The sequence below is a fragment of the Chanos chanos genome, chromosome 14 (genome assembly GCF_902362185.1).
Source record: "Chanos chanos chromosome 14, fChaCha1.1, whole genome shotgun sequence".
Classification (NCBI taxonomy): Eukaryota; Metazoa; Chordata; class Actinopteri; order Gonorynchiformes; family Chanidae; genus Chanos; species Chanos chanos.
This window is the reverse complement of record NC_044508.1, coordinates 11,676,172-11,695,499: the sequence shown is the minus strand read 5'-3', so window position 1 is coordinate 11,695,499 and position 19,328 is coordinate 11,676,172. Positions and strand designations below refer to the sequence as shown.

The 19,328-nt window shown below is 41.6% G+C and overlaps 1 protein-coding gene across 1 annotated transcript; it reads right to left on the bottom strand.

Moving 5' to 3' along the window:
* Positions 1-1,286: 1,286 nt before the first annotated feature.
* On the bottom strand, positions 1,287-6,170 carry dipk1ab (divergent protein kinase domain 1Ab). The gene is made up of 4 exons (XM_030791249.1): positions 6,042-6,170; positions 5,647-5,754; positions 2,330-2,506; positions 1,287-2,102 (listed from the first exon to the last, which is right to left on the bottom strand). Exons 1-4 carry the CDS (start codon positions 6,153-6,155, stop codon positions 1,287-1,289), a joined length of 1,215 nt encoding a protein of 404 aa, XP_030647109.1. The 5' UTR covers positions 6,156-6,170.
* Positions 6,171-19,328: the final 13,158 nt, after the last annotated feature.

Genomic DNA, 19,328 nt, shown 5'->3' with positions numbered 1-19,328 from the left:
ATGTCTTGCTCTGATATATTTGGGACTGAAAATTGTTTCTGGAGTATTTTAAGCATTTCAGCTTCGCTCCTTGTAAACTGGTCTGAAGACCTTAGTGCAGCACGACTGGGTAAAATCTTCAGAGCACATGGAACATGAGTCTTAACAATAAGAAAAATTGAACGGCATCTTATGGGCATGGTAAAATCAAGTCAGATTTGACGGTGTTACCTTTTGACTTAGAATAAGAAATGCAGTCATTCATGTTTATTTTATGTTCAGATACTTAATGCCATTTTGGGTGTACACCAAATGCTATCTTTTAACGATAAAAGTCATTCTGCTTTTTTGTCAAGCAGACATACCAGGATTGCTGGCAGGTTCTATTTAAAGCATTTACCATGAGGTTAAGCAAAGAAACTAACAGCTAAGTGCAATGAATTCAAATGAAGACAAATGTTAAACATTGCATTACCAGCTGAGTTCTTATCAAGACGATAGCAGCTGCTGTGTGCCTTAAAGCACATGAAGAATCCTATGTTTATCAGGACCATATAGATGAGGGAAAAAAATCAAACATACACACTGAGAGAATGTCAGTGTAGACGCATCCTCATCAAATAACTTATGGTTTGACTTGTCCAATAGTCTTTTCAGGCCAGGAACAGAGGCTTTGTACTTGCAGCTTGTTCTCAGAGACTATGGAGGACACATAAGAGGTATAGAAATTTCACTACAACTCAGTCCATTAAACATCATTCATTCCTTACTAAAGGATCTTGTCAGCACACGAAACCATTCAGCAAACTGACATTCTGTTTGTGAACATAATTTGCCTGGAGCAAAAGGAGATTGCAATGGAAACAACTTCTATGGGATCCATAGAGACATGAGGACAAGACAATACATATAATGATTTACTCAAGGAACATAACAGACACCTATATGGTCTAGGCTGTTTGTCCCAAATGATGGGACTCTAACAGGGGTGTGCAACCCTCTTCCTGTGAAGCCTTAGAGAATACAGGCCTTTGCTGCAACCGTATTTAAGCACACCTTTGTCAGTTACTTCAAGTCCAAATGAATCTCTGAATAGCACATTTAGTTGTGTTTGATAAGGACTGGAATTGATACTTTGACCAGGTCTAGACTGAGTGTAAAGTAAACTTATAGATACTGTAGCTGTAATGATTTTGAGAAACTGAAGAATGTTCATCGTGCTATGCTTCCCCTTAGACAACACACGCACTGCTTTGGATCATGACCTCTAAGCTGTTTGGAAGAGGTCCAGAGGCCCCTGCTCTCCTTCACTTAGAGTCCTTAGTATGGGAGATTTTCTTCCACAGCAGGGTCTTCAGGTTGTTGAGTATGAGTGAGTGTTCCATCTCCATGTGCTCTGTGGAGCCCTTGAGGGCAATGCAGGCATAAAGCTGCTTCTCCAGCTCCTCCTGTACATCTGAGGGAGCCCCCCGCAGGAGATAGTCCTTGAGCGCCCCGCAGGCTTTGGCCAAGTTTGGTCGGGTCACCTCTGTGGTGCATCGGTGTTTGGTGAGGTCACAGGAAGTGTGGCAGTCTGCTCCATAGACACAATCAGCGTCTACCTCGCAACGACGCTCCCGCATCACCTCCTGAAATGCAGCTTCGGGCACAATGCGGCGGGCATCCACCACCTTCAGGTCGTGACGTTCGGTGTAGCCAAACCCGGAGGCACTCATATCACACATGAGGAAGCTGCCAAAAGTCCCATGAAAGACATCCTCCACAAGCTCCAGCAGTCCGATTGATATTTTAGCCTTTCGAGGCCAGGAAGGAGCAACCCATTGGTCCATGCTGCGACGCAGGCTTGCTGGGATCCATAGCTCCACAACCCAAGGTAGGCTAATGCCATACAATGGCGCATAGGGCACCTTTTCCATCACATAAAGGTCTCCGCAGAAGCCCAAAAGCTTGGGAGTGTGTTCACGGTCCTGAAGAACCACAGCCAGAAGAAATTCGTTCAGCTGCAGCAGAGCCCATGTTGAACGAGCCTCTGGTAATGAAATCTGGCCATCTTTGTTTGCATCAGCCACTCCAAGGACAAGAGCTACCAAGTCCTGCAGGTTGGCCTGGTCTCCAACTTTAGCCTATCAGAGAGAAGAAAAACAAACTCTAATCAAACTGACACATTAGCTCCGGAATTTGTTCACAATATCCTTGGAGCATTACATTTAAGAAATATTCTATTATTCTTAAGGAATCATCACTACAGTGAGAGCACTGGAAACTATGTCCTCCATTGATTTCAGTAACCTCTAAGTCTCTGTATTGCTCCCCTGTAGGGAACGATTGATTATTTTATGCTATACTCAACCTTTAAGTGGCTCAGGACCATCTCCTTGAACTTCTCCACTGAGGTACCCTTTGTTGGCCGGTTAAAGGATGCAGCCTCTTTCCTGGGCTCCAGCTCTGCCCCAAGGTCATAGTGAGGAACTTCTTCCATCTGACACTTAATTATTCCTTCAATGTCACCCCAACTCCCAGAATACACCTAGAGCACACAGCAACACAAATACACAGAGACTTTAGCTCCAGATCCACTGGTGTCAGGTAAACAGTGATAAAGGAGGAAAGATTGAGTGAATGCTGACAGCAGGAAGTGTTCAGTCATGGTACTATAGGGCGAGTAGGTGTAGTGTGGTGAGCTCCACTGGGGAGGAGAGCGAGAAAGAGAAAAGGTGAACAGTTATAGTGAACATGTATGCTATATGCAGTGCTCATTAAAGCATTTTTTGAAAACTCTGGCCCTGAGTGTGCATGAAATACTACATCTGGTGACAACAATTAGGAACAGCAAACCTTCTGAAACCACCTCTTCCCCCATTTGACATCCAGACAGCTCCTGCAAGTGTTCGATGAAATGTGTGAACAGTTTCAAACTTTATCTTACCACTTTGGGGGTTAAAGATGATGCCTAAAAATGCACATAACCGCTTCATTTAGGTGGTTCAGATGTGCAAGAAATATTTGCCACACTGGATGAAAAGGAGGAAGATAAAGATTTCACAACAGCTTTGGACAAACTGAATGAATACTTCATTCTGTAAAAGGCCCCTACCACAGGCATGTTTTTCATCAAGCTATGCTCTGATTCTGTAGATTTACTCAGGAGCAGACTGAAAGAAGTGACTTGTGATTTTGGCGACCATAAAGTGGATTTTATTCATGATCAAGTAATTGTTAAGCCCACCCCAAATGCCCTGCACAGACAGCTGTTGCATGAGAAAGATCTCAACCCCTCTAGTCTACAGGACATGACAAGGAAGATTGAAGCTTCTGATCCGTAAGCTGTAAAGATGGAGAGGTTCACCATTCATGCAGCTGAAAAGCATTCACCTGGACAAGTGAAGAAGCGTTGTGACAACACCGACAACTCAAAACAGAAATCCAGACCACCAAGTGCACCAAGTGCTGCAGTAACTGCAGGAGAAGCAGCTGATACTGAATTGTATTGACAAATACAACTTCAGACTGTCAGAGGTAGAATTCATGGGACACATTCCAAAATCAGCATTGGGGAAGCACAGTCCAAAGCAAAGGTGGTGCAGAACATAATGACTTACAAAGGCCACTGAAGTAACGAGTTTTCTGGTCCTGGTCAATTACTGTGCTTAATTCACCCCCAACTTGGCCACTGTGACAGAGCCGCTGTGACGACTCACAAAATTTACTTGCACCTGGGCATGGAGTGAGGAGCAGGAGACTGTTTTTAATGCATTCAAGTCCACACCAGTGAGTTCCCAAACAGTGACATACTTCAACCAAAAGGCAGAGACACATGTCACTGTGGATGCCAGTCTAGTAGTGCTTGGTGCAATTATGAGCAAAAAATAGAAAAATTGGCTCATTCAGACAAGTCCCTGCAAGCCACACATTGACAGATGTGGAAAGATGATACTATCAGACAGAGAGGGAACATTTTGCTGCCAAGCATGAAGTCCCAAAAGCCTTCACACTGGGTGAACTGGAGATGTCAGCAGCTAAGAGTTTAAGGACACTGAGGATATGTGTCGCTGTGCAGTGCAGACTAGAGGCAGATCAAAGGTGAGCTGTCCTGCGTTAGTCGTATGATATTGAGAGGTAGTCTCATTGGCATGCTCTAAGAAGCAAGGATGAGAACTCTGCTGTTAACTCACAAAGGGCATGAGGGTATCGTCAAAACAAAAGAGTGCCTTTGTACTAAGGTATGCTGGCCAGGCATACATTGGGTTGTGGAGCATCTGGTTAGAACTTGCCCTGCATGCCAACTGAATAGTGTATCTTCCAGACTAGTTCTAACAATATATACAGAACTGCCAGACAGGCCCTGGTGAATTGTTGCAATAGATGTATGCAGAACATTCCCATCAGGCGAACATCTGCTTGTCACAACCAGCTATTTCTCAGGATGGCTCTAAGGTGAATCCTCCTCACTGCATCACTGCCAGCAACATTGTGAAGTGTTTGACACAAAGGCTCCCTAATAATGGACTTCCTGAGACAGCCTTATCTGAAAATGTAACACGATTCACATTTCGCAAATTTAAAGAGTTCCTTGAAAACAACGCAACTACATTGACGCTGTCACACCATAACAGTCTCAAGCAAGTGGAAAGACTGAAAAGCAGAGAAGGACTCTCTGTCAGTCCATCTGTGTGGCTCATTTAGAAGGTAAAGATTGGCTTAAAGAATTGTACATTTTTCTGCTGGCCTATAGAAGAAGATCACACTTTGTCATTGGCTGTAGTCCAGTTGAATTATTATTCAGCCATCAGCTCCACACCAAGGCACCAGAGGTGTCGCCCATTTTGCCACCTGCAGCAGGTAATGACACAGTGAGAGACTGCAACACTGTCAGGAAGGAAAAGGTGAGACAGGCTGCTGAGAAAAGTAGGAGGGCTTTGGACAGTAAAATTCAGCACAGTGATCAAGTTCTGCTCCGACAGCCAAAACAGAGCTGGCTGGTCACCTCATTTGAGCCGAAACCCTACCGTGTGGTCATGTCAGCAAATGGATTTTACCAGAAAATGGATGTGCAAAGCATAGAAGAGGCAGATGTTTGGGCTGGACCAAACAGCCTGCCTGAATGTTTTTTGGAACAGGGCCCTGGACCAGAACAGCACAGACCACAGCGAGTCAGAAGACAACCTGTTAAACTAAATGACTACGTGACTAAGGTGCAGAATAATCTCTGAGACAGTCTAGATGGCAGGACAGTCTAACCCCTGCCATCAAGAGCACTAAACTGTAACATTCCTTTGCAATGTTATGTTGTTTGAGTGTATTGTGGAATGTCAAACAGTAACACTGAATTTAGAAGTTGGGTTGGTTCCTAATTTTCTCGGTCAGGATAATACAAGTGAACGGTAATCTTAAGGATTCCACTGGAAGATTGTGATAATGTACCAGAATATTAAGGAAATCACTGGACTTAAGATGGAAGATGTAGACCACAGGTGTTAATTTTGTTATATGGAGTGTCCATCGGTTCAAGAGGAGGAAGGATGTAGTGACCCCTTGTGGGGAGGCAAGAGAAAGAGAAAAAGGGTGAACAGTGATGACGGACGTGAATGCTATGTGCAGTGTTCATTAAAGCAGTTTTCCAAAAGACTGACCCTGAGAGTGCATGAAATGTTACAGGAGGGATCTGACCTGGTTATTGGGTTTGGCTGAGAGGCACTTCCCAAGATACAGAGTGTCCTTCTCACATAAGCTGCTGCATGCTGAACCATCTATCACTCCTCTCCTGAACTTGTCACACTGAAACAAAGTCACAAACACACACACATTCAAATTCAGATCACAGATCCCCAAATTGTTCCTTCCCATACTAACACCCCAAGAACTTCACTATCTTGGTAAGAGTAAACTTGAACTAACAAATAAAACAAAATAAGAACTTTGCTGGACACATTTCTCTGTTTCAATACTGAACAGACTGTGCCTATAACCTTCCAGCAGGTGGCTCCCTTATTACAGCTATCACTCAGCTGAGAAGCTGGAACACACACACATGCAGAGATCAACAGCACCAGAACTCTACTCACAATAGCATTCTTGCATTCATGTCCACGACACAACTCTGTGTAAGAGGAGTACTCCACATATACAATCCAGCTCCCCACAAACACTGCCAGCCATGAGAAAAACAAGTACTTCATGTGAAGATAGGAGAATCTGGCCTGTATACGGAATGAGAAAAAGAAGAGAAAGAGGGGAGGGCAGGAGAGAAAAACAAGAGAATAATTCATTACATTAAGTGTATTGATCCACATGATGTTTTCTTTCTAAGAAGGAATCAACCTTTCGATTATACATAAACACAGTTGTAGTCAACAAAATGATAACCTGAAACATATGTGAAGATTAGTTTCTCAAATAGACTCTCAAATATGGAAGATTTTAATAAATAAAACAAAGGTACCATTCATTTTTACAAAAATATTTTGGCTACATTTTGGCTAAGACTGGAGTTGTAAAATGCTGTATTTGGCATTGTACATTTCTACCTCAGTGCTCATCTATTTGGCAAAGTGCTCCAAAACTCTTCTCATGTTACCCAGAGATAGTTTTAAAATCTAGTGGAAACATTCTGTTTCTGCCACAGACCTTGGTTACCTATCTTAGAAGCTGCATGCACTTGGCCACGATAATGGAACTTTTCAGCAGTAAGAGGAGGTTATGAAATCACAGTTGCGAGCCACTCTCAGTTAGAAGCGCATTTGGTGCCAAGTCCTAGTACGCTGACTGTGCATCCAGTTGACACAAAGAGCAAGAGGTAAACTCACGATGGACGAAAGCAAACACTGTGTTAGCACAAGGCATTTACAAAACCCTCTCTTCTCTCATGTGTTGCAGAGGCAACGCCAGCACATTCACCCTCTACAGCCTCATTCTTTTAGCCAATTTTAAGTCAAAATTTGTACTAAGTTAATACCCTGAATCAGTAACCACTCATTGTATTGCAGTACTGTGATTATATAAATCTGCTTCTTGGAGGTGTATTAGTTCTGTTATAGTACTGTATTCCTGTATACTCATGTGAAATAAGAGGAAAAGAATTGGGAACCTGAATAACATTGTGAGCTGTTTTTATGTTGCAATGCAAAGTTCCCTCTTAGATAATAGTCAATTAAAGCATTAATTAAGGTCACGGCCGATTCTCGGAACAGAATTATTTGACACACACTGGCAGTTAAATTCTGAGGACCTTATGCAATGACAGTCGGTTTAAAAGAGGTGCAGAAATTTTCCCTGTGAACAATTTCATAAATATAGGCTAACCACATTTAAGAGAAGCACAAATAGTAGAGGGTGCTCACGGACATTCAAAACAAAAAGAAAGCACAGCATTTTCCAGTGGCTGTGTGGATATACAGTATGATCCCTACAGAGCAAAGCAAAGGAGGGTAGCTATCACGTCGACAGCCAGACAGGTTGTGCGTACCCCTAAAAATAGTCCATCGTTGCAGCAAACTGCCGATGCTTCATGAAATATGTAATTTTCACCTAGATTTAATCCACAGGCCACTGTGAAATATGAATGAGGTGAGAAAACATCACGTTTATTATGCACCACGGAAATGCTGTAGACCTACATGAGTCTGTTCAAATGCTTAAAAACCTTTCAATGTATACGTCACCTCACCACTGAGAGTTTGACAAGTTCTGCTTATGCAAGCGTATTAACCTTCTCTATCTAATTGATCCTTATCATGTAGGCTAGCCTGACCATCCATGTCGCAGTGTTGTCAAGTAAGGCAAAGACCTCCATCTTCCTGCCAACTATCATATAGGACGTTTCTCCGTAATTGTGACATTTATAGTGTGTGAATTCCTCACTGTCCTGCTTCTGCTCCTATATCCACACAATTTAACATAAGCACTGAATTCCACTGTATTATAAGCAGGTTTCCTTCAAAAACACTTGAGACCAGGGTACCACGTAGGGAATTTCACCAACATTAAGGCCCTTTTCTGTTTGACATTTCCGTATCTGGACAATCAGCATATCAGTTTAGCGCACATGGGAGTCAATACGCTTTCATAACGGTGCACGATAGCCGCTAGGGGTAATTTGAGAACTGGCTAGTGGAGTCGTTGGTGTGGTGTATATGATTTTCAGGGAGTGACAGGAGGAATTCCCAGTACAGTTTTGGTTGTTGGTTGTCAGTGTTTTGAGAATCCAGAGGGAGTTAGTGCTTACTATGAGATGCTCTTGCCTGCCAACAGTGACTGCCATTTGAGTGCTTTAGCAGCTATTGCCAGGAGCCTGTTTAAGGTGAATGAGACAGTGACAAACAAGAGCTGGAAGAGGAGCGTTTGCACTCAGTGAATTGCACGTAACGGTGTAACAGACGCAAAAATATCTGCAAAGATGGCTTCAGGCCATTATTTGAGGTTCATGTACAGATTATATATACCAGAAATAGAACAGCATGTAAAGAAACAGTTTGCAAACTGCCACACAGTATTTATATGCAATTCATGTCAGAATTTACCAAACACTTGTAAACCAACCTGTCCAGCTGCATGTTTGTTTCTGTCTGTCTGAAAAATGGACTTTTTGACTTTTAGGTTCAGTGGATAACACCAGACCTCTGAGGTGACACAGTTCTCCAGTTGAGGCTCTCGTAAACACTCTCTCTCTCTCACACACACACACACACACACACACACACACACACACACACACACACACACACACACAAACAGCACTGCAACCCTAATGGAAACATGTCACTAAATGAACATAAGTGATATAATTGACTTCAATTAGTCCTGTTGCAACATCCCTGCAGTGGTGTCTGTCTTTGCTAATGTTGGAGAAGCTCATTGTGTATGTTTAGCAATAAATTATCCCTGCCCGTATCAGAGATGGCACAGCAAATTATGCCAACTGCTGCATATTAGTACGAGAACATCAGACTTAAAGGAGCCCCTTTTATGCTTCTATTAATGATGATGAAACCTTGATTTGACAGAGATGGACTCTCTCTCTCCATTTTGCTGGCAATCTCTCTCCCTCTCTTGTTCTCTCTCTCCCTTTCTCTCTCTCCCTCCCTCCCTCCATCCCTGTTAATTTACTTTATTGGCATGACTCTCTCTAGTGCACTTTCTTGCTCTCTCTCTCTCTCTCTGTCATTCTCTCTCTCTTTCTTTATCTCCTTCCTCCATTACAGCACAACACAACTCTCTGTTATCATAGTGTAGCACAGGGACTGTGGAGTCTCACTCATTTACAATTGATCCATAAGAACATCTACCCTACATACCATTCTTATAATGAGCAACTTTTAATCAATATTCTATTTAGATATATCACGTCTGGAACCGATTTCAACTTTACTCTGCTTTGATAACAGAGATCCACTTGGTTTGCTTTAATCACCCATCCACAATCTCTGTAAGGATCTGAAGGTATTACTTAGTGGCAGGCAATTCAAAACACTGACATGCCGAACATCCAATACAGAAAAGTGGATTGATTTTTAGTCTAGGATAGCGGGGAAACTCTGATAGCAATCTAAACGGGCACCCCATCCTCACAACTGGACGGATGAGTCTTGGCAAATGAGCTTCATGAGCAAAGCGAAGTGTAGATCAGATTTTGACAGCTGTCATGAGCTTCAGCCTCTCTCTCCCTCTCCTTCTATCTCTCTCTCTCTCTCTCTCTTTCACTCTCTGAAATCATATATGAGGCTTTTTAAGCAAATCAAATCATTTGCTCAACGTCTAATCCAATCCCTGTCTTTATTTCTCTGTGTCTCTTCCCCTCCTGTGGCACTCTTAATGCCAAGCCATTACTCCCTGTCTCCCAAGAGCACACAGTGAGATGGCTCCCCCAGACTTTATTGTGAAGGTGTCCATTTTAATGCCCACCCCCACTGCTTCACTAAGGATGTCTGACAGCCGTTGAAAGGTCCAGCGTTCCAGCCCAATTTTCTCTTAAAGCCTTTCCCTGTGATGTTCAGTTAAGGGAAAGCTTGGGCTTTGTGGTACAGGCCAGCCATTCTCAGAGTCCAAGGTCCCCTGCATACTGTAACTCAAGACAGTGTTTGATCAGTTAAGTTCAGGTCAGCACAGCCTTCCAACAAACCTTTCCGAGGTTATCTCACTTCAGAGACATGACCTTAGTCAGTAGGACCCCCCCAAAAACAACCAACTACCAATCTATGATGGTCTTAGAAAATCAAACAACCTGTTTGCCTTTGCAGAGAAAACACAGTTGTGTATTTCCCTAAGTTCCCTGTAAGATCACCACAGTTTTTTTCAACACCTTTGATTTGGCACAGTGTGAACAAACATTAAAATTCCTTCATGCAAGCCAAAAGAAAAACAAAACAAAACAACAACAACCCACAAATAAACAAATAAAACCCCAACTAACTTGTCCAAATGCATGTTTGTCAAAACTTTAAATGCATTTAAAGTTGCTGTTATAGATGATATGATATAAAATGATAAATTGCTTTTACTCCAGTAGTGATAGCACTCTCTCCCTTGTGAATATGTTTCCCCCTTTTTCAAGTGCAATAATAAATTCATAAACGAATGATCAATATGTCAGGAAAACATGTTTGAGAAATGAATACTACTGAAGTCAAAGTCTTCTTTTCTTCTCAGTAAAATGCTACACGTGTGTTACACATACAGAACACAATATAATGCACCATTATATTAGAGTGCTCAGAACAGCAGTGGCAAACTAGTGAATATCTATCAGGATGATAGAGTCTAATGATAGTTTCATAAATGGGCTTTAAAAGACAAAGTTAGCAAAATACAGGAAAATTATTGGTATACAAAGTGAATCAATGTTTTCTCATTCTGTTTGTTCCCTTTGGAGACTGTATGATACTTTGACCAGCACTGCACCTTACAGAACAGTCATCTCTGTCCCTGAGATGCAACTGTATATAACTGTGATTTGCATAGTTCTGCATATTTCCACTAAGTTAATCCATATCTGAAATATCCTGTGAAAATAGGATAAATAAAACACATGGAATTTCAGACAGACTCGTTTGAAAACTATCAAATAATGATTTTGCAGCTTCAAACAAAAGTTATAGTGATATGGGTATTATAAATGATTTTACTTTTGAATATTACATGGGGATTTTCAAGATAAATTTTTTAAACTGGAAATGAAAATGACAGGCAGTTACTGACTGTATTGAATGATTGTATTTAATATTTTGTTTGCCGTGAGAGCTGTTTTAGACATTTCAGAGGTTGATTCATAAAACTGATCAAAGAAATTGGGGGAAAAAACTGTAATGAAGAGTTGCTTTTTGGAGACTGAAGAAGAGTTTTCTGTGTCTGTACTATACATTTTAAATGGTAAATTCAGTTTTTAGTCTTGTAATAATTTCAAGAACACGGTGAGATAAATACAGACAGAGCTTGTGGAAAAAAAAAAATCTCTTTCAGTCTCTCCACTGCTCTCCTACTAATGAGAAGATGATTGCATCAGTCTTCTCTAATTAATTTAATTAATCAAATCAAGCCTTTTCTTCCAGGGATCTATAACCTTAGTGCAGAAACAAACAGAGCCCAGGACAAAAAAGCCCAGTAATCGACAGGGAAGGAGGCAGTGCCAAAAATGTTTGAGAGAGAGAAAAAAAAAAAGTTTAAGCCATTTATTTCAAACCACTCACAACTGTGGTGGCACTGACACTGTCCCCTCTTAAATCAAGTCGTGGGCTCAAATCATACCGGGACAGACCGTCGCCCAGTTGACATCAATAGCTCTGAGCCAATCTTCAGTGATGGGTGTCCCCCAGAGACAGAATGCGTTACCATGGCAGCGCTGCAGATAACTGAGGAGGAAGCATGCTGTCAACAGATTGCTCAGCAGTGTGTACTGCTTGAGTGCATACATGTCAGGGAGTATGAAAGAGATTTTATGCCCTCCGTAGACAAGTTTTCTCAACCGTTATGGATGCCTCTAAAAAAATTCAGCAGTTCCTCACCTTGGTACTCAACCGAACTGATCCGGCTGTTCAGAATTTCAATCAGAACGACCGCAAACAGAGAAGGCACCGTTACATACTTCCACAGTTTGGCCTTTGAGCTAGCATGCACAGAGACACAAACACACACATTTAAGTGAAGGTTTGAGCGTGTGAGTGTGTGTGTGTGTGTGTGTGTGTGTGTGTGTGTGTGTGCGTGTGTGTGTGTGTTTGAAAGAATGTAACATGGAACACATTGTAGACTTGATCAAAGCTTGGACAAAAGCAGAACAGCCAGAATTACCCAGCCACGCACATACAATTTAACAAAAGGTTATGAGATATTTGCTCATTGAACAATTCAAAACACAGTATTTTGAGAACACAGTTAATGACTCATGACTCATCTGACCATACTGATTTTTTTTTTTTTCATACCTCTATGGAAAACTGCCTGTGTTCTCTCTTTTAATCTCACATATCTAAATATTTTAGGCGTAATCAGGGGTTTTATACACTGAGCAATGCAATCTGACCATGCAATATCCCTGTTTGTGAGGTTCCCAAAGACGGTTCTTTCGGAAACCACCTGCTCAGAACCTAGACTGATATATACAGGTAACTAATTCAGAACTGTTTGTTGACATCACAGTCCTAGTGTATGTGTTTCTGAGCACAGTCAGACCTAACTGATGATGTCATTTCCCCTCAGACTTGGATGCTAAGAGCACTTTAGCTACTTTTCACCATTAAACATCACCTATGCAGTCTTCATCACTGAAGCTCCTGCCAAATGGACTCCTGCAATTACTCCTCTCTCAAAGTCACTGAGAGCTCTCCCTCTAGCCATGGCAACCAATATAATGGATGAGTGGACAAGCCCAGTTTTTTTTTATACATTGACCTATATGTGATGGGGTGATTGTTTCATAAAGTCAGTGCCTCTGTTGAGCCACCCACTTTAAACACACTTTGCATCCATCATTTGCTCAACTGTTTCCTTTAATTTGGCAGTTAGCTGTGAAGTATGCTTTGAATGAGTGCTTCAGAAACTACTCACATTGAACCTGGGCATAAACAATCCTCAAGATAAACTTCTGCTGTTGGCCAGTTTGAGTTATGTAAGAGGCATACATGCCCCTAGGCCAAAGTGAGTTTGCTGCATTTTCGATTTAAATTTCAGCATAAGCGTTTGCGCCGAGGAGTCAGGAGGAGATGAGGAGAATGAAAAAGATGAATCCCAAGTGTTTTCTGCCTAAGTCAGAGAAGTTTTCCTTTTCTCTCAGATTGCATCTCCTTAATAATGTAGTTTATTGGTTTGCAGTCCTCCATTTGCTAAGCAAGTACACTGTTAAAAGGTAAATGGCTTGTTCTATGACATCAGGATTCTTTCTCTTTTTTTTTTTTAATTCATTTTTTTAAACTCAGGATACATGTTGCTAGGACTTAATGGCTATGGTGCAAATGCCTTGTGTCTTGTATTGATTCTCATGGGGCAATGTAAACTGCATCCATTGCTAATCATTACGGATATAACACTCCAAAGAAAAACAAATATGTGGCTGCCCCTTTCCAGTCAATATCTGGAGGCATTAATATCAGTCTGCTGAGTGCTACATGGGTCTCCTCAGGATTTCATTGGTCAGTGGTGAAGGATGGGCCAATCAGAGACAGGTAATGAGAGGTTATTGATTTGGGTGTTTGAGTCGGCTTTTCATTAGCGGTTGATTTAATGGAGAGATGGTGCTTTGGAGTAAGTCAGGTGGACACCATGGAATCTCATAACATCTCTAACGACATCCCTTTTTGTTTTCAAAGTATAGACATCTACAGTTAACAGAACAAATGGCACATTGTTGCATAGTACCTTGAAGGTGTCCAACAACATTTTCAACTCAAACATGCTGACCTTTTATTAAGTTACTAGTCTCAAGCACAAAAATGAAAGGTGTGGTCACCTTGTGACAGTCAAGGAACTGGAAAGTAGTACTCGCTCAGTATCCATGTACTGTCTCAGTATCCATGTAAGGTTCCATTGCTCTAACCATTGCACCACTGCCCAGTCCTTCAAGTTAAGGGCTTGTTTAGGTTGACATTCATAGGCTCTAACTCAATTTGCCATCTGACTCGCTGAAGAGAGAGAGAGAGAGAGAGAAAGAGAGAGAGAGAGAAAGAGACCAGTAGCTCGATAACCACTTGAAGGCTGCTCTGAGACTACAATCTATGACCCAACAGATTCAGCTCTACATGCATTTTCTCTAAAACCCACAGTCAACAGCATGAGGAGCAAGAGGTTTCTGGGGGATTTCAGGTCTAGAGCTACATGCAATAGAGCGGCACACCGGGGGGAGCAGTGGAATATCCAGAGCGTCAACTGTTCTCGATCCCACCATCACCACACATGCTCGTCTTCCATGGCTGAGAGGTATGGTTAAGAGAAGCAGGAAAGAAGCTGATCGAGTGAGGGTGATTTTGTGTATTGACACTTGTTTTTGCTGCCTGCTCAGCTCTCATCCATAATTCATGATCATAAAGCGATTCTTCAGCCCCTCCCTCCTAATGGCCCTTCCTCCCCTACAGAGCAGAGAAAGACAGATAGCGAGAGTGAGAGCGAGCGAGAGAGAGAGAGAGAGAGAGAGAGAGAGTAAGAGAGAAGGAGGAGGAGGGAAATGATGAGTGTGTGCGTGTATGACATATTGTGAGTGGATGTGTGGAGAAAGAGGGGAAAGTGTGTACTTAAGCATATGTGTGTGAATTGACAGAGGGTGTGATAATGGACAGCTTGTCACATTAGTGTGAGAGAGACTCTTTTTTCCCCCCTCATATTCTGGAGAGGGAACATTAATAATCATCCTCTCTCTCTCAGGGGAACCGTTAGGCTGTTGAGTTCTGCAAGAGAACAGCCAGAGCTCCACTAGTGCCTTCAAAAACACCCTCAGAGAGAGAGAGGGGGGGGGGGGGGGCAGAGACAGAGAGACAGTGAGATTTAAAAAAAGAAAGAGAGAGAGATTTCAACTCTTTTCCCAGAATGCAGAAGGGTTTTTCACGTCTTCCTAGGAGATGAACACTGATGAACAAGTACGTCACACACACTCGAGATCTCTAGGTGATCTGACTCATCCTGCCTTGGACAGATGGCAATCATGAACTCCCATGGTCTCAGGGACATATCAACCAACAGACTCGAAAATGCTGCACTATCCAGCGTGTCAGCATCTGATTGATAGCTTGTAGCCAAAGGAGGTGACTCAACACAATGAAATTACACACACAGACACACACACACACACACACTCAAACACACACACATTTCAGAAAGACACATTTCACACTAAAACTTAGTAAATCAACACAATCACACAATTTCATATATCACGAATGTTGCTCATCTCGCATGCACTTCTCTGTCCGGTGGGTCAGGATGGTACTGCAAAGTCATAAAGGCAAAGCAACACAGCTGCAAAGCAACGAGCCGTAAAACGTTTCAAGGTTTTGTACGCTTACACAAAGGCTGCCAAAACCTCTGCTCTCTCTTTTTCAAATCTTTTTGGTATTCCAGTCATCAGTGCAACTAACCCACAGCTTTTTCGAGCACTTTTATTAAGTGCTATGTCGATAGTGTTTAAGGTGGGCTTCCCGTGTTTAGAATCAGATAATTCCTGCAGCTCTTGCCTGCCAAGCTTGCTCTAAATAGCAATTAAGCTCCCACACCCTCAGACTATGTTGTCTCACCAACAAAACGAAGCATCTTTATTTTGCTTGATTCAGGCAACCACACTAAGTCTAGAGAGAAAATGTGTTACCTCAGGAAGAGGAATTGGTTTGGGAATGTACTGCCTTATATTGCATTAGACTCTTCTTCCTATTCTGGAGATCCAGAGGTCTTGATCACCAACGCAGTGTTCCACTTTATTATGGTTTGTGAGCACCAGCTGATCTGATAAATTTGTTATGTGAACTGCAATGGCAGGTTTTTTTTTTAGTTCTATCCATGATACTTCATTGACGCTTAGGTTAACTTTTCAGACATGTAAAAGAGGTCCGTTTTATGTCCTTTCAGTTTAAAATAAGGGTCTTTTTACCATAGCCCACTCCTTCTTTCGGGGTTACAACAGCTAATATGGCTATTAGCGTAGCAAATTAAAACAAGTCACTTGTATCTGTGCATTAGTTTGCATCTGTTTTTTGTTGAGCCTGTGTTATTTACATCTGTCTTTTCTGTCCTCATTTAGCTTCTGACACAGTTCCCCATAGCTGTGTTCCTTTGGGCCAACCGTGTTACCATAGTAAATGAGATCTGATTCTGAGCATCCGGGTTACTATAGTAAATGAGACCTGATTCTGAGCTCCCTTAGGAACCAAAATGGGGGTTGGATATCGGGTGGTCTAGAGATCTGAAAACCCAAGAGCTGTTCTGAAATAGGCCACCTGTTTACAAAGTGCTCAGAATCTAACGAAGTACAAGCCACTGGGGACAATGCAGACTCCCAATGTGATTAAGTTGACTCTCAGCTTTAAAGGCAGTTTAGCCCTCAAAAGACCTTCTAATTACTCACGTCTGAGGTTGTGTGAAGGGTATTACGATACCAGATACCTGGTATTTAGATATAACAAATTGGTTTTCATAGGAATTGTCTTACCTCGAAAATGTTCCCTCTAAAGCTTGGAGCTAAATCCTGTGAAATCAAATGACTAGATGAATTGCTATTAGAAAACCACAATGACTTAATTTTACATTAATACATAAAAAATAGACCTAATCTACATAGTCAGAACATAAGCAGCTGGCTATATAAATATTATTTTTCAGGTTCTCTGCATTTAGATATTTCCTGAAGATATACTTGTAGTGGTGCTACCCCATGTCCCATACCTTTGCCTAACTCTAAGCCTAACAGTTTCATAGGACTATACAGTACAATGCAGTCGTGTTGGCTTATAATGAAATATGTGCATTATGAAACAGGAGAGAGGAGGAGTAATAAACTTTGAAATGACTTGAAGGTTTTTCCATCGAGTAACTGATGATTCAGAAGAAAACTTGAGCAGACATGCCATGCTTCAATCAAACAGTTCCATAATGTATTTCCTGTATTGAGATCTCATTTTATTCCCTCTCCTTGATAATGTGAGAGCCGGTCTGCACTGTTGGTGTTTTAGATTTCCCTCTGGGCTTTTTGTCTGAATTTCCTTTCTTCTATATGGCTGGGTGGTCTCACCGTTCTCTCTTTTGAGTAAAAAAAAAAAAAAGTAAAAGAATAGTGGAAATCAATCCGGTGCTCTGCTCTGAAGGCTGCAAGGATTCGTTCTGAAAGCACTCAAGATGGCAGAGAACACTAGTGCTGCCCTGAAAATTCTTACGTTTCTTTCAGAAAGGAGATGACAGCGAAGGCTGAACAGTTTATATTCGTATATACATTTAAATTTTCTCTTACACAGAGCCAATTACAGAAAGGGCAAAAGGTCTTGCAAGTAAGTTCTACCTTTTAATCTGTCTATTCAAACTCTACAAAACCAACCAATTTTAAATCAAAGCTTGGCAGGTGCTTGAAGCATTGTTCTGAGGCACTCTCTGCCCTCAATCAAGGTCAAATGTATTCCCATGGTTCTGTCAGAGATATGAGGGAACTGCATCAGTTATCTTTCAAAGAGTCAGAATAAGCCTCTGCTGATCCACGATGTCATATGGTTTCCAAACCAGCCACAGGAAACCCACAGTCTTAGGGTCAAAATGACACCATGGATCCCTGAAAAACCAATTTTCACGCAAGAGCCTTGGGCAAGCAAACACACAGCATTTACAAAAGGAATGAGATGAGAAGGTCTGGGATTGCAGATCTCTTACAAATACTGGTTTCATAAACCATAAGCTGATGTGAAAATTAAACCTCTGCCCTCTCTGGAGCAGTATTCATCTGGAATGCAACAGAAACTGAGTGAACATATTCGGCATAATAAAAAAAAACAATAGACAAATACTGGATGGGCAGAAAAATATTAAATAAAATGTGACATCATACAATGAAACAAACAAACTGACTCACAGTGCCAAAAGTGGGATGAATACAAGGCAGATGAAAGCAATTTGTTTGGACAAATGCCGACTTGAAGGGGTCATTGAGGGAAAGGCATTGTTAGTCATCACGCTAATAGCAACCGAAGGCTATTGTGTATGGTGAGCTCTGATGGCCTTAGACTAGAGGGTGTCTTATGTTCACTTGTTAGAATCCAAGTAACACACACACACACACATGCACACACACACACACACACACACACACACACACACAAACTCTCTTTAGCTCTCTCTCCCTCAGGCACACACACACACAAACACACGTGCGATCACAGACATATACATGTACACACCCACACACAAATGTGTGACAGTGTCACTTTTCATGTTGTCACTAAGCCTAAGTATGGATATGATGTCTGTGAGAGCTGGATAACCCTGACTAAGCCACAGTCGGCATTCTAGATTATGCCTGTACTGACAGATCAACGAGCTTTGGATGGCAAATGTCTCCACACAGGGACACTTATGCACTTTCTTGGGAAAGACTACTTAAAAAAAAAAAAAAAAAGCTTTAATCACCAGACAAATACTTGACACTGATCCGCCAAGAGCTTGTGCTCAGGTAAAGAAATAATCTACACATTTGCTTAGAACTCTGTCTTTTGAAGTTGAAACAGTGAAAATATATCAACTTAACTTTTTCCCTGAAATTACAAGCATGCATCTATAAATGACATCAACTACATTACTAAAAAAATAAGAACAACCATAGCACATTTCTGCAATGTGCAATGTCAATGAGGAAAATTTTCTAAAATGTCTCAACATTTTGCTCTGGACAAGTGAACTTGCTATTTTAAGATTATCTAAATTTAGTTGGGAGGATACACTAGTGGTGTGTCCTCCAAGTGGACAGTAAAGGACCATGGAGGGAGGGTTTTTTTCTTTCTTTCTTTTTTTTTTTCTGGTCGTGCACTCATTAGGGGCAAGTGGCCTAGAAAAACACCACACAACTGCAGCCAAACCTCCTACAACTGCTGTCACTGCGTTACCCTGAGGACTTAGCTATTTACATAGGATGGCATGAAGCAAAGGGGCGAGGACAGGATGAGAATTTTAAAAACAAACACATATCTAGTGATCCTTAAGTACAGTGGGACACATGGCAACACCCCTGAGGCTTGGCCACAAACACAAGCTAAAACCATGATTCTAAATCTGGCATGGGATGTGCACTGCAGAAACTGGTATTTTCTCCTCATCTATACTGAAGACATATATACAACCAAATGATAATCTGTAAGATAGAACAATTCAGCTGCTGCTCTGGAATCAAGTAATTCTCATGTTCTTCATCA